The 13,254-nt window shown below is 38.6% G+C and overlaps 1 protein-coding gene across 2 annotated transcripts in view; it reads left to right on the forward strand.

Annotated features, from left to right (window-relative positions):
- Positions 1-13,254, forward strand: part of LSAMP (limbic system associated membrane protein) — a 597,557-nt gene that overhangs the window by 372,161 nt on the left and 212,142 nt on the right. For both annotated transcript variants that reach the window (XM_060770789.2, XM_060770791.2), the window contains exon 3: positions 2,301-2,426. In XM_060770789.2, the coding sequence (XP_060626772.1) occupies positions 2,301-2,426 (126 nt within the window). The remainder of the gene's footprint in view (positions 1-2,300; positions 2,427-13,254) is intronic.

Here is a 13,254-nt window from a genome sequence, read left to right on the forward strand (position 1 = left end):
TTACAGAATCACAAGGACTCTTTGAAGTGAAAGCTCAAATTCTCAAGCAAAAATATGCATCGTAAGGGGAATTTCACAGCAAATTCAGCTTCCTGTCATACTGAGAAGGACATCACAAGTATATTTTCAAATGGAAGCTGTGCGGTAAAGGGAGAGATTATTAAGTTCCTTGGAGCAACTGCCCCTCCCGTTCATGGTTCAAGCACTTTGACTTCTGACTGGGGAAAGGAGGCAAACTAAATGTTACAGTTAAATACAGGGCCAGCCAGATCATTAGATGGCGTGAAATGGTTGCCTTAGATAGATGACTTGGAATGGATGGAAAGACAGCAAATTGTTCTTTCATGTGTTGTTTTTGTACTTTTATTACTTTGGAATGGGTCTTAATCTGGAGGTGGCTTAACCTGGATGGAGGTAGGAATGTGGAAAGCAATATTTACTATTTTGTTTCAAGCAGCAAAATTTCTTGCCCTGGCTCTGGCATAAAGCACTAAAAGATTAGGGACGATGATTTCAGGAGTAGAACAGGAAAGTGTCTACCTGTCAACTGTTTTTTTACTATCTCACATACACCCACTGGCATTTCACATCATCCACTTTTCTCTCACCTAGTTAAAGAGATTGGGGACACATTTACACTGACCATTTAGGTTAGTGTGCAGATCAGCCCCACAGCAGCTAAATGCCATACAGGACTGATCCGGCTTAACCCGGGGAAACATAAACTTAATGCAGATATTCCCTGGGTTAAGCTAATTGAGGCGAAACCTGGATCCTGCAGAAGGATTCAGATTCCCCCTCAAGTTAGGAGCAGTCCAGTGTGCTGGGGTATTTCCTAACCAAAACTGGCAGCAGTTGTCTTGACTACCATCCCATGTTCCCTGACCTCAGGCTGCCCATGGACATGGACTGACACTCTCCTGTCATCCCCTCCCCTGTGCCATGGCTGTTACCGGCTGAAAAATTCCACCTACCTCCTTGTGAGCACTCTTGCTGACATCAATCAGGAAGCCATCTCATTGAGTGGGATGGGAGGGAGAGATGGGGTCTTTCTCTCACCACTTCTCCACTTCCTTAGTAACACAATGATTTGCCCCCTGACATGGGGTGGAAGTGGTGCTCTCGAAGCTGAGCAGTCAGGACTCTCTGCTGTCTCCAAGGCAATTCAGGGAGCCCCAATTGGGGCCATGCAGGACCAGGCTGGCACCCAGGATGACCGATCAGTCCTGAATTACCGGTTGGTGTAGAACCACCCAGGGTGAAAACTAGGTGGGAAACAGCATGTAAATTGTGGGTCCATCCTCGTCCTCTCTCCTGCAAATTATAACTGTTACTGTGAAACAGAGTACCCTAGTCCTTTACAATGATTTGGTGTAATCCATGCCTTTTCCTATGGATTGTTGGCCTATTCTGTTTTGGCTTCAGGAGACAATTCAAATGAATGCAATCATTGCATTCATTTGAACAAATATAAGTTAGCCTAATTTTCATTGATGTGTTCGGCATCTAAAGTTAATTACTCTTATTATTTTAATCAGAGTTTAAGAGTTTTTAATGGATTTAATATGTTAAATGTGTTAAATGTATTGTGTCATGTTTATTTAAGCTGTTTTTATTTGTTACATGTTTCACTGGCATTGAATATTTGCCATTGCATTTTATATTGTTGTATTTATTTATTATTTAGACCATTTCTACCCCCCTCCCCCCTTCTCACCCTCGAGGGGGGACTCAGGGCAGCTAACACAGGCAACAATTCAATGCCAACAGTATCAAAACAACAATATAAAACAGCAATATAAAATCAATTACATAACAATTAAACAGTGATATTAATTAAAATTACATAGTCACATAGAACAAATCACATAATCACAGGTCATAAAGCCATTTCCAATTTTCAAACAATCCTATTGTCCGAGTTCAGTGCCTAAAGTCCTGCTGTAAACTGCCTTGAGTCCCCTTGGGGAGATAGGGCAGGCTATAAATAAAGATGATGATGATGATGATGATGATGATGAAATGTTGAGTGTTCTGTCTATCTGCCTCTCTGTCATCTTCCTTAGCTTTTGACTATATAATGTGGAATTTGCATCTAAATAAATATTCAGACAGCTGGGAAGCATTACAGCATGACTTTCACAACTGAAGTTGTACTTTTTTCAACATGTTTTAAAAATAACTCTTAGCCTGGGGCATTAAGAAGGGCAGTCACTGCGACAATAGAATAGAGTTCCTCTAACCATGATAAAATGAACACCCTAGAACTAAAGTTTAGCAATCTTCTTTTGTTTCCATAGTTCCACCAAAGATCTCCAACATCTCTTCAGATGTCACTGTGAATGAAGGCAGCAATGTGACCTTGGTGTGTATGGCAAATGGGCGCCCTGAACCTGTGATCACTTGGCGACACCTCACCCCTACAGGTAGGAAAGTTGACCTGTATCTGTGTGCCTCATATTGTTGTTATCTAGCAAAAGAGCTGTTTTAGTGTAAAAACAGGTGAGCTTATTAAATCAACGAAGTTTTCAAATCTTTCTTTATGAGCCCTTTAGGGCTCTACAACCATATGGAAAGATCCTTTTCTCTACCCTCCACATTCTCAGACCTGTTTGATGTAAACAAGGGAGAGACCTTTCTTGGGAGGCTGCTTTGTAAGGCCAAAGTGGCCCCATCATTGCTGTCCTTCCATAAGCAAGTGAAAAGATTTTAATGTTGCCAGGCTTTTTAAAACAGGGTGGGTTGGGCTTTTAATACAGTATGGTGTTTTGTTTTTTTAAGGTTTGTACATTGCCTTTTAATGAGTTTAATGTTGAATGTTTTAACTTCACGAACTATTTAATTACTATTAAAATAAGTTTTATTAATACTTTTATCAATGACTTTGTATAGCTGTAATCTGTATTGTTTTTAAATATCATAGTTGCTAGCTGCTTTGAATGCCATTATTGAGAGAAAAGGAGGATGTAAATGAAAAAAATAAATACCATAAGTATTGTGAATTGGGCCCTTAGTATATGTTCATGTTTGGTTCCTGGACCATGAATACCAAAGTTCATGAATAACAAAATCCCTGGATGCTCAAATCCCATTAAATACAGTGGTGACAAAATTGTGTCCTTATATAAAATGGAAAAATGAAGGTTTGTTTTTTGGATGGGTGAGGGGAGAGGGGATATTTTCAAGCAGTGGATGCTCAATCCAGGAAAGCAGAAGTGGATACAGGAGTCACACTGTCTCAGTGTCAAGCCTCTTGGTTTACATATTTTATCCAATAATCAGTATTTTTATCCCAAGATATGATAACAAAGAAATTCATTCTACAATAAGCTCAGAGTATTCATTTTAAAGTCACATAAATTGCCCAAGAGTCTCTTCTTATCTGATCTGTTATGTTTCATACCTATACCTTTTACAGAAAGTCCAAATATGAGTTGAGTTTTCTTTCCCCCTCTTCCGCTGGGCTGTAAAAGGGATTGCTGCCAGTAAGAATTCGATGAATGTGAACAGCTTGGCCCACTGACCATTTAATTGCACCTTTGGTAGTTTAATGCTTGGTTGCCTTGTAAAGGGCACTGTTATTAGCCTGACCTGCAGGGTCACATGGAAGGAAACTCTCCGGTAATTTATTCCTGTTAGAATTTATTTTGTTATCAACCAGTGACCAAATCAAACGTGTCTTGAAAAATACTCTCGGGAGGAAGACACACAGCTAATTTCTAATAAATTTATCTGTAGATTCATTCAAATAGTTGTTTGTTATATCCATATTTTACATTCTGACAGTTGTACTTCCAGAAAGAAATCTTAAACACATCAAAAATGGCATTTGTGAAGTAGCTTAAAGATGCACAGTATTATTTCAGAAGGTTTGCACCACCTTTGTGTTCATTTTGACCATCCATATAGAAAAACATACTTATTCAGGGGGTTTCTCTCCCTCTTTGCCTCCCCCATAGAAATTATGTAATAATAAATATTTTATAAATAAATGTTCCTAGAAAACCATACAGAAAAATGTGCAAAATAGGCACCACAACTGAACAAAACAAAACAAAACAGCAACTATAGATTAGGGCAAATAAGACATAACATGCACAGGACAAGAATCAGGTGAATAAAAAAGGTCATGTTTAGGATTTATTTAAATTTTATTTCTGTTTGTGAGGCAATATCAGTATTGAATGTATAGGGGGGTAGGCTAGTGAATATTTGTCTTTTAGCAATTTACATATATGTTTTAAGAAAGTACTAAGACTCACTATTTACAATTGTATTTCCTCAAAAGTAAACCTGGTGGCATAACAGGTTAAACTGCTGAGCTGCTGAACTTGCTGACTGAACGGTTGGCGGTTCGAATCTGGGGAGTGGGGTGAGCTCTCACAGTTAGCCCCAGCTTCTGCCAATCTAGCAGTTCGAAAACATGAAAATGTGAGTAGATCAATAGGTACCACTCTTGATGGAAGGTAACAGAACTCCATGGTGATGTCTACGGACAACGCCTGCTCTGTGGATTAGAAATTGAGATGAACACCACCCCCCAGAGTCGTACACAACTAGACTTAATGTCAAGGGGAAACCTTTACCTTCACATTAAATGCATGTAGCTTTTTTGCAATTTGATTAAATGTAGACTTTGGGATATGGAGGGAAGACCCCTTGGAACATTCACATTGATTTGGTATGGTTTTTTTCTGAATAAGACTATGCCTCAATTTAACACTAAATCAGCATAGGACGACCCCCTGTTGTAGCAGCTCCTGTGGCTGCCAGCCTGTTTCTGGGCACAATTCAAAGTACTGGTTATGACCTTTAAAGCTTTAGATGGTTCAGGTCCAGGCTATTTGGCTGACCGCATCCCCTTGTACAAACCTGCCTGGGCCCTGACATCTTCAGGAGAGGCATTTCTCTCAGTCCCACCTCCATCTCAAGCTCGGTCAATGAGAGCGAGAGTGGGCCTTCTTGGTGGCTGCCCATTGACTCTGGAACTCCTTGTCTAGGGAAGGCAGAATGGCCTCTTCTCTGCTGTCCTTCTGGTGGCAGGCTAAAACCTTTTTATTCAAGAAGACTTTTAAAGATAAGGTGTTTAAGTCATGGGATGCTGTGGTTTTATATGCTTTTATAGTTTTAACTTGAATTATTAATGTTTAATATTAATGAAGTTTAATACTGTTTTAATATTTGTATATTGTATATTTTAAGTTGTAATACTTTTAGGTCTGAGCCTTTTTAGTCCTCCCTATGGAGAGAGAAGATGGGATGATGATGGTGGTGATGACGATGATGATGATGATGATGATGATGTTGATGATGATGATGATGATGATAACAACAGCATAAAAATAGTGTGGACAATAAGTCACACAGAAAAATACCATACAATAATATGATTTTATGAAGGTATTCAAAGCATTGTACCAGGATAAGCAGCTCACAGACATGCTCACTATTAAAAATACTCCGAGCAGTAACTTTTTTCCAATTCAAACCAGATGTAAAAGCTTGCTGAAACAGCCAAAGCATCACTTATGGTGAACAGGACAGAGGAGCTCGACAGATGGATGTATCTGAGAGCTCTTTCCATTTCTATATTTGCATTGGTAAAAACACTTTCATGTTTATGTTCCAGGTGGCAAAGGAGTAGTATATAATTTTAATTTATCTGATTTTATTACTACATCTCTAGGCTCATTCAGCTTAACGATCGTCTCCAAAATAGCCTGGTCTAAAGATGTTTTTGTAGCAAGATTGCCATATTTGGCACACTACAGCCTTACCATAAAAGGGCAATGCATAATATTGCATTGATCAGTGAATACTTCTTCTTCTTCTTGTGTACCTTCAAGTCATTTCTGACTTATAACATCCCCAATAGCAACTATCAGGATTTTCTTGGCAAGATTGGTTCAGGAGTATTTTTGCCTTCCACTGAGGCTGGGAAAGTGTGACTTGTCTAAAATCACCAAGTAAATGTTTTTGACCATCTGGGAATTCAAACCCTGGCCTTCAAGGTTGTAGTCCAATGCTCAAACTACTACATCACTGCTAGCCATCCATAAGTACTATTTTCAAAATGCATCTGGGAATGAGGTTCCCTATCAAAATTACTTCCAAATTCTCAGATCACCATAGTCACATTTTGATAATCACTATTTATCTCTAAAAGGCTATAATTTTAGGACAGTGCAGTCCCACATGTAAACAAAGCTACAATTTTCTATATGGGTACCAGCATGTAAGTATGATTTAAAACAGTGTGGCCTTCTTCTGTATAGGCTCTGTAAGCATCTTTTAAACAACAGATTTTCCAGCATTTTCCCTGAGCTGCACCACTAATTTTACCCAGTTTTCAAGAGATTTAAGTTTCTTATACATTTAAATATATTAAAAAGGTACGTAACATTTTTGAAAGTATATAAGTGAGTGTATATAAATCCATCTTCTGAAAATGGATCCTCCCTGATATTTTCAGTTTTGACAGTCCAAGTTCAATTCAGCAATGATCTCAGATAGATTCAGATGTCATTTCCATCAGAGATGGATTCCAGTTTTATTCTATTTAATGAGGAGCACAGAATCAAGTCCAGTCTGTTCATTCCGGGTGGGATTCCATCCTCTTAACAAGAAGACATTTGACAATATACTTATGAGCAGAGGTGTTAAAGAAGCTCAATGCTGTCAAGAGGAGAAATTTCCAGAGCAAGAAATACTGTGAATTTAAGCAGCAGGCATGGATCAGAACTGAAGGGGACAGAGCCGGGAATAGATGAGTGGAATGGAAAAGTCGGAGATAAAACTTCAGCCCAGTCACCCTTAAATCAGAGGGAGAATTGTCAAAATATGAACCAAGCCATTCATATTATCCCTAGAGCTGAGATAAGTGAAGTTTCTATAATGTCTGAACTTGGCATACAAGAATGCACAGCTTTTAGTGTCTTTGTTATTGCATTTTCATGAATTGAGCGGTGTATCCATGCATATTGGCTTGAGTGTTGGACTAGGACACTGGGAAACCAGGATTTCAAAACATTCATGATATATTCACTTTATTATCACCATAATTCCTAAATGACTTAAAGACATACAACAAACATCAACCCGCCATGAAATTGTTAAAGGCGCCGAACCCCTACCCCTTGAAGGAAAGATTCTTTGTTGTGGAGCAAAGGCTGTGTTTTGGTCCCAACCACAGTGAAAAAATCTTTATTATAAGCAAGAAAGAAAAATACTGCCAAGAAGAAATAGAGGTGGGAGGTGGGAAGGAAGCCAATAAAATAAATGTGAACAGAGCCAGGCATGTTTCCTCCAGTGATTTTTGAAGTGCCGAGCCAGTCCCTTCTGTTGTTGTCAGTACTAGGTGTAAATGTGCCAGCCATGGAAATATGTTAAGAAATGTGTTATATTTTACCCCTTTAATTAAGTCATATACTGGTAATCTGCTCACTTCTAAAACGTAATTTTAACACAAAGCAAAATTATCAAATGTTTTAATTTCTTCCTTATTGGAATCTCAGTTTCACTGCCATGTAGTTAGCTCTTCTAATATTATCAGGATGGTCATCCCATACTGTTTCTAAACCACTCCAGCTCCTCCTGCTGATGCTTCTAATGTTCTAGAGGGCAATTCTCCTTTTCATAACTGTACTGAACTGGGCCTCTTCCACAAGATAAACAGGGTTAGGAGTCCTTGTTTGTGTCATGGCTAAATTTTAGCAGTTGACTAGTTGCATCCCAAGTGTTATTTGTGTTAGGCCCCTTCTGAACAGCTGAAAAAAATCCCACATTATCTGCATTGAACTGGGATATATGGCATTGTGGACACAGATAACCTAGTTCAAAACAGATATTGTGGGATTTTCTGTCTTAACTACTCTGGGTTATATGACTGCGTGGAAAGGCTCTTAGTGACCATAGATGATACTTTATTGGCATTCACTTTGAAGTTTGAATTGGGGAAAAACATAAAGGCTAGAAAAGGATGCATTTTCTTCTGTCACTAACCTACTTGCACAGTTCTCATAGTTAATGGGATAGAGGTATAGAGAAAGATCATGCTTGCACACTCTCATTTTCTTTGTTTGGTTCTGCTCTATATAACACGTGGGAGTCTATTTTCCATTCCAGCTGAATGACTCTCCATTTAGCCAACCAGAGAACTGGATGACCAGAAATTGATATTATGAGTAGAATTCCTTCTTAGAGTCCCATTCTTCCTTTGACAGTGGGACAGTGTTGCACTTCATCAGCAAAAGAGCTGGAATGCTTCTCCATTGTATACCATCTGCTACATCATTTAATACCAATAACTTATATGAAGAATATATGTCAATGCTCGGTACCAAACCAAGTCTTAGGAACACCAGGCAGTATACTCAGTTCTAGCCCAGAGCAATAATGGTGTTCAAGTTATATGTGAACATACAAAGTACAGAATGGTTGGACAACTGTAAGGACTCTTTGGGAGTGGTTTTCTGCCATGGGACCCCCTAAGAGTCCAAAAATGTCTCTCCAACCCAAAGCCTAGATGTAACTAGAAATCTGTTCCCTTTTTTTTTTAAAAAAGAGAGTTTTTATATTAGTGGGTTGTAGGACTGCAAGTTATATAATAACTGAATTTTGTCTCCTGCTGGCTTCCAGGAGGCAATTCATTTTCTTTGATGAGCAGAAAATGAGGGGCAGTCTGGAAGAGCAAAAGCCCACAAAAGACCCACCCTGGGTTTACACTTTGCCTCCCCCCTACTGAGTGCTCTACAGCATGGAGGGCATTTTGTCCTGGAACTGATGAGATGAATGCATAGCTGCAGAACTCTTTCAGGCACATAGATAAGCTATAGATAGATATCTAGATACAGATACAGAGAAATGTCCTAGTTTGCAGACCTGTTTTTCAGTCTGGCAACAGTCTAGTGTCATGTAAGAGAGAATACAAACAAGATTTTGCTCCTATCCCTTTGAACATTTTAGTGCAATTCTTTAGTTAATGATGAAGCTTGTACAATTTGGTTATAATGAATTTTCTGCAAGGTGACCCCTTTGCAGTCTGGCTTAGTTTCTTGATAACCACTCCTACTGCACCTCCCATCCTTTTCAAGTCATGTGCAAATTTCATTTGCCAATATTTGCTTCTTCTCTGCTAGCAGTTATGTCCTTGGAAGTGATTTGCAAATGAAGCTTTGAGAGTCAACCCTTTCACAATGGCTGCTGCTTTTCTAACTTATCTTGCCACTTGAAAATAAACCAGCACCCGCATGTATTCCGCATGTAGACCCTAGTACAAAAATGAGAAACACTCTTGTTTTTTGTGTTCAATACTTAATTGGTCCATCCTTTTAGAATTATGAACAGCGGTTCAGTACTGGATGAAGTTATTTTCCTAGTGCTTTACTTCTAAAAGGAAAATTATTTTTCCACTGTGACATATATGTGAAAAGCTTAGCAGTCTAGCTATGCAGGAGAAGAGGACATTGCTCATCAAGTAAGAATTTTGCCCCCTCCCCAAAATTTTCATTATTTCCCCAAATTTCTAGCATTGCAATTACTCAAATCCTCAGTTGAGCATTTAGAGGTATAGTTTAGACAGCAAAGGAAAGTAGCAATTAAAAAGTGACCAAGGGAATGCAACTGCATCAAATCTTTCTGAATCTTGCATTCTTCTTTGGGGGCCTTGCTGTCATTTCCTTCCACATACCTACACCTTGGTGCATTTCTATCCAAAAGCTACCTTGCATTTTCTTCTCTTGCCTTCTGTTCTGCCAGATATGCAGAAATATCAGGCATTTTTCTCACATCAGCCACAAACCCATGAGCTGCCTGTAGCAAGCCCGTTTCCTCCCTGGTGAGATGGCTAAATTGTCACAGTAGCTGTCAACTATAGCACTGAAGCCTGGGGAAAGAGAGCTGAGCTATGAGGAGAGAGACCCTTTAATAATTCAGATGCCAAATATCAATGCAAATCAGCTTTAATTCTTGGAGGTATTCTGGTAATGAAAGCTGAAATGCCATTTCTTAGAATGACATCAACTCCTGATTCATTCTTCATGAATGTTCTGCCACCATAGCACTGTTAACAGATGGGTTTGGGATGAGCCAGCAGAGAGAAAAACAACATTACCTTCTCAGCACAGTCCTTGGACTCTTTGAAATCCAAGCCAGCACACCACTAAACTGTGATGACCATCTATTGTAGCATGTTCAGGGAATGCATACGTGGAGTTTGTTTCTAAAAGAAACCCAATTCATCTGAATACATTTTACAGGAATAAAAAAATATGCTGAGGATATGCATTCTTTTCCTATAAAATACAATCTAACAGCACTCCATAAAGTCATGCTAGCCACATGACCTTGAAGGTGTCTACGGACAACTCTGGCTCTCCGGTTTAGAAATGGAGATGACCACCAACTCCCAGAGTTGGACACAATTGGACTTAATGTCCAATTTGAAGTAGGGTTGTTTCTTAGGTTAGTAGGCTGAGACGTGTTCATCATTTTCATGATAATCTGTTAATCTGTTAACTCTAGATTTGCTGGCATTTTCAGGATTAAAACTGGTACTTCTATTGGTGTGTGTGTATGTGTGTGTATGTATATGTGTGTGTGTGTGTGATATATATATATATATATATATATATATATATATATATATATAAGGATCTGCCTCTTGAGGGCAATATTTTCTTTTATGCAGATCACTTTTTCAGTTACAAGTTGAGTGTTCCTTATGAGGAATTCAAAATCCAAAATAATTTAAAATTGTATATTTAGACTTGAGTCCCATCATCAAGATATCTCATAATGTGCACATATGCAAATATTGGTATTCCAAAATATAAAAAAATTACAAAACTCTTCTGGTGTCAGACATTTCATAAAAGGGATACTCAAGCTCTATGTGATAATAATAAGATGTGGTAAAAATGGTCCTATGTAACTTTGTAGTGTCATCAGGTGCAACTAAGATTTAAAGTAATGTGAGAATGTGCTTGAAGAAATCTATTGAATGCATAGATAAGTGCCAGATTACCATCTATCACAAGACAGCATTCAGCCTCAGTAACATGAGAAGTAATGTGAGAAGTTCACATGTGTGCTGTATATACTGGATAATGAAATTCAAAGCCTCTTCTTCTATTTGCCCACAATATAATGGCCAGATGCTGCATTTTTCCCTGTTGAATTATGAGTTGCCATTCCCGTTCTTGACTGCAGTTTCTTTTCATCAACAAGAGGGCACAAGATGGGTCTCATTGCCTAGAAAAGGAAATGCAGGGCAAACCAAACTATTTTGCTTAAGTAGACTTTTCCTGTCTCAACTAACGAGGCAAAATCAGTAAGGAAGGGAAAGAATTGTCTTGTCGGTAGGAAATTATTTTCTGCCAGAAGACCACATTATCTTTTCAGGAACTTCTTAGAAGTCATATGCTGAATGTGGGCAAAGCCTCTAGGAAACAGCAGGGAACATTACAAGCTACAGTGAGCAGGGCCACCTATTCTCATATGCATACTCAAATCCAGATTGTTTTTAAATTATAGTTTTTTAAACTATAGAATATAATATGTATTGCTTTTTATATGCTCTTTCTACTGATGTGATGTGTGATGTTTTAATTTTTTTTGCATTATTCCCCATTTCAATTTGCAGAAAATGGTGGATAATATTTTTTTTAGTTTTAGAAATAGTATTAGCATTATTGTTATACCTGTGCATACATCCAGACATATTATCTTATAGAACACACCTTCTCAATCCAGAATATAGGGACACATAAACATATTTATACATTCAATTGTATTATTATACAGAACACTCCTTCTAAATCCATGATATAGGCACATGTAATATCAACCATTTTAACATATAACAAATACAGTATATCCAAAGAGCCATGTGATGCTAGGTCAAGAATTGGGAAGCCATGTGACAAGTAATCAATGATTAAAATAAACGTATGCTTGCATGTTTATAGGCACATCCCAATCCCAGCCCTCAATGGGAAAAGAGTGGAAAGTCTTCAGTTCCTCCCTTAGAGATCCTGACACAGATAACTTTTTTCACAGCAGAAAAGATGCTACCCCCAACTATGATCAATTCATTGCATTGATGGGATGTTGTCAGAGGATGTCAGGGACCTCCACACCAGAAGCCTTATCCTCCACAGCTTCTCAAAGACTGGGGATTCTGCCAGCTACTTGGTTGACCAATGATGATAATATAGCACACAAGTCTTTTATGGAGATGCTGGAAAAGGGAGGAAGTCTTGTTTCCAATGGGAAAATCTGTCACAGACTGAGGCTAAAGAAAATGGACAAGAAATGCCAACTACTTTCCAAAGAGTTAAAGGCTTGCCACTTCCACACAGCTGTATAAAATCCACATTGATCTAGATTATATGGCAGTGTGGATTCAGATAATCCAGTTAAAAGCTGATATTGTGAATTATCTGCCTTGATATTCTGTGTTAAATGGAAGTGTGAAAGAGACCCCAGTGAGAAGATGAGGAAACCGAGGTGGGGCTCTGCAACAGCATCTTCCTAGGAGTTTAGTTTCAAGATGAGCCTTTTTTAACACTTCAAAACAGTTCCAAAGTGATTAGGTTAAAACACCTTCAGTGGTGAGGGATCAAGAGGGTCTGAACCTTTCTGAACTTACTGTATTCCATAGACCTGACCATAGAGATCAAATGGAAAGAAGGCTGATTTTAAAGAATTTAACCTCAAAGCAATTGATCCTAATGTGAAAAGACAGCTTTTCTGGCCCATCGCCTTAGAGGACACAGTTTGGACATTCTTGTTTTGTCTTCATGGCATAATGAGGGATGGAAGATGGGGGGTTTTCTGATACCTAAAAATTTGGAGCCAATAGATCCACTTATTGGGATAATTCTGGGTTGTACCTCTTTAGTAGCTAAATGGAGGCTGAGAGCTAGGTGTGTTTCTCCACATGGAGGGGGTGGGCCAATTCACAGATATGAATTGGCCCACGGTCAATTGGCCCATGGTGAATAGGCTCACGGTAACTTCTCAGTTGATTCAGCGATTCCACTCTACTTTGGACTATCAACTGGATTAGGCCAGCATGCACACATTGAATGGTGGTAAAGATTGTAGGCTGTTTAATGTTGACGTAGTATGCTCAGCAGGCATTTCCTTGTATTTCTGTAGTTTAAGCAACGTGTTACTTGGCAATGTTTATTTATTTATTTATTTATTTTGGGGACATGGTTCTATACAAACTTGCTCTGTTATATCCAGGAT

Source organism: Anolis sagrei, chromosome 3 (assembly GCF_037176765.1).
Source record: "Anolis sagrei isolate rAnoSag1 chromosome 3, rAnoSag1.mat, whole genome shotgun sequence".
NCBI lineage: Eukaryota > Metazoa > Chordata > Lepidosauria > Squamata > Dactyloidae > Anolis > Anolis sagrei.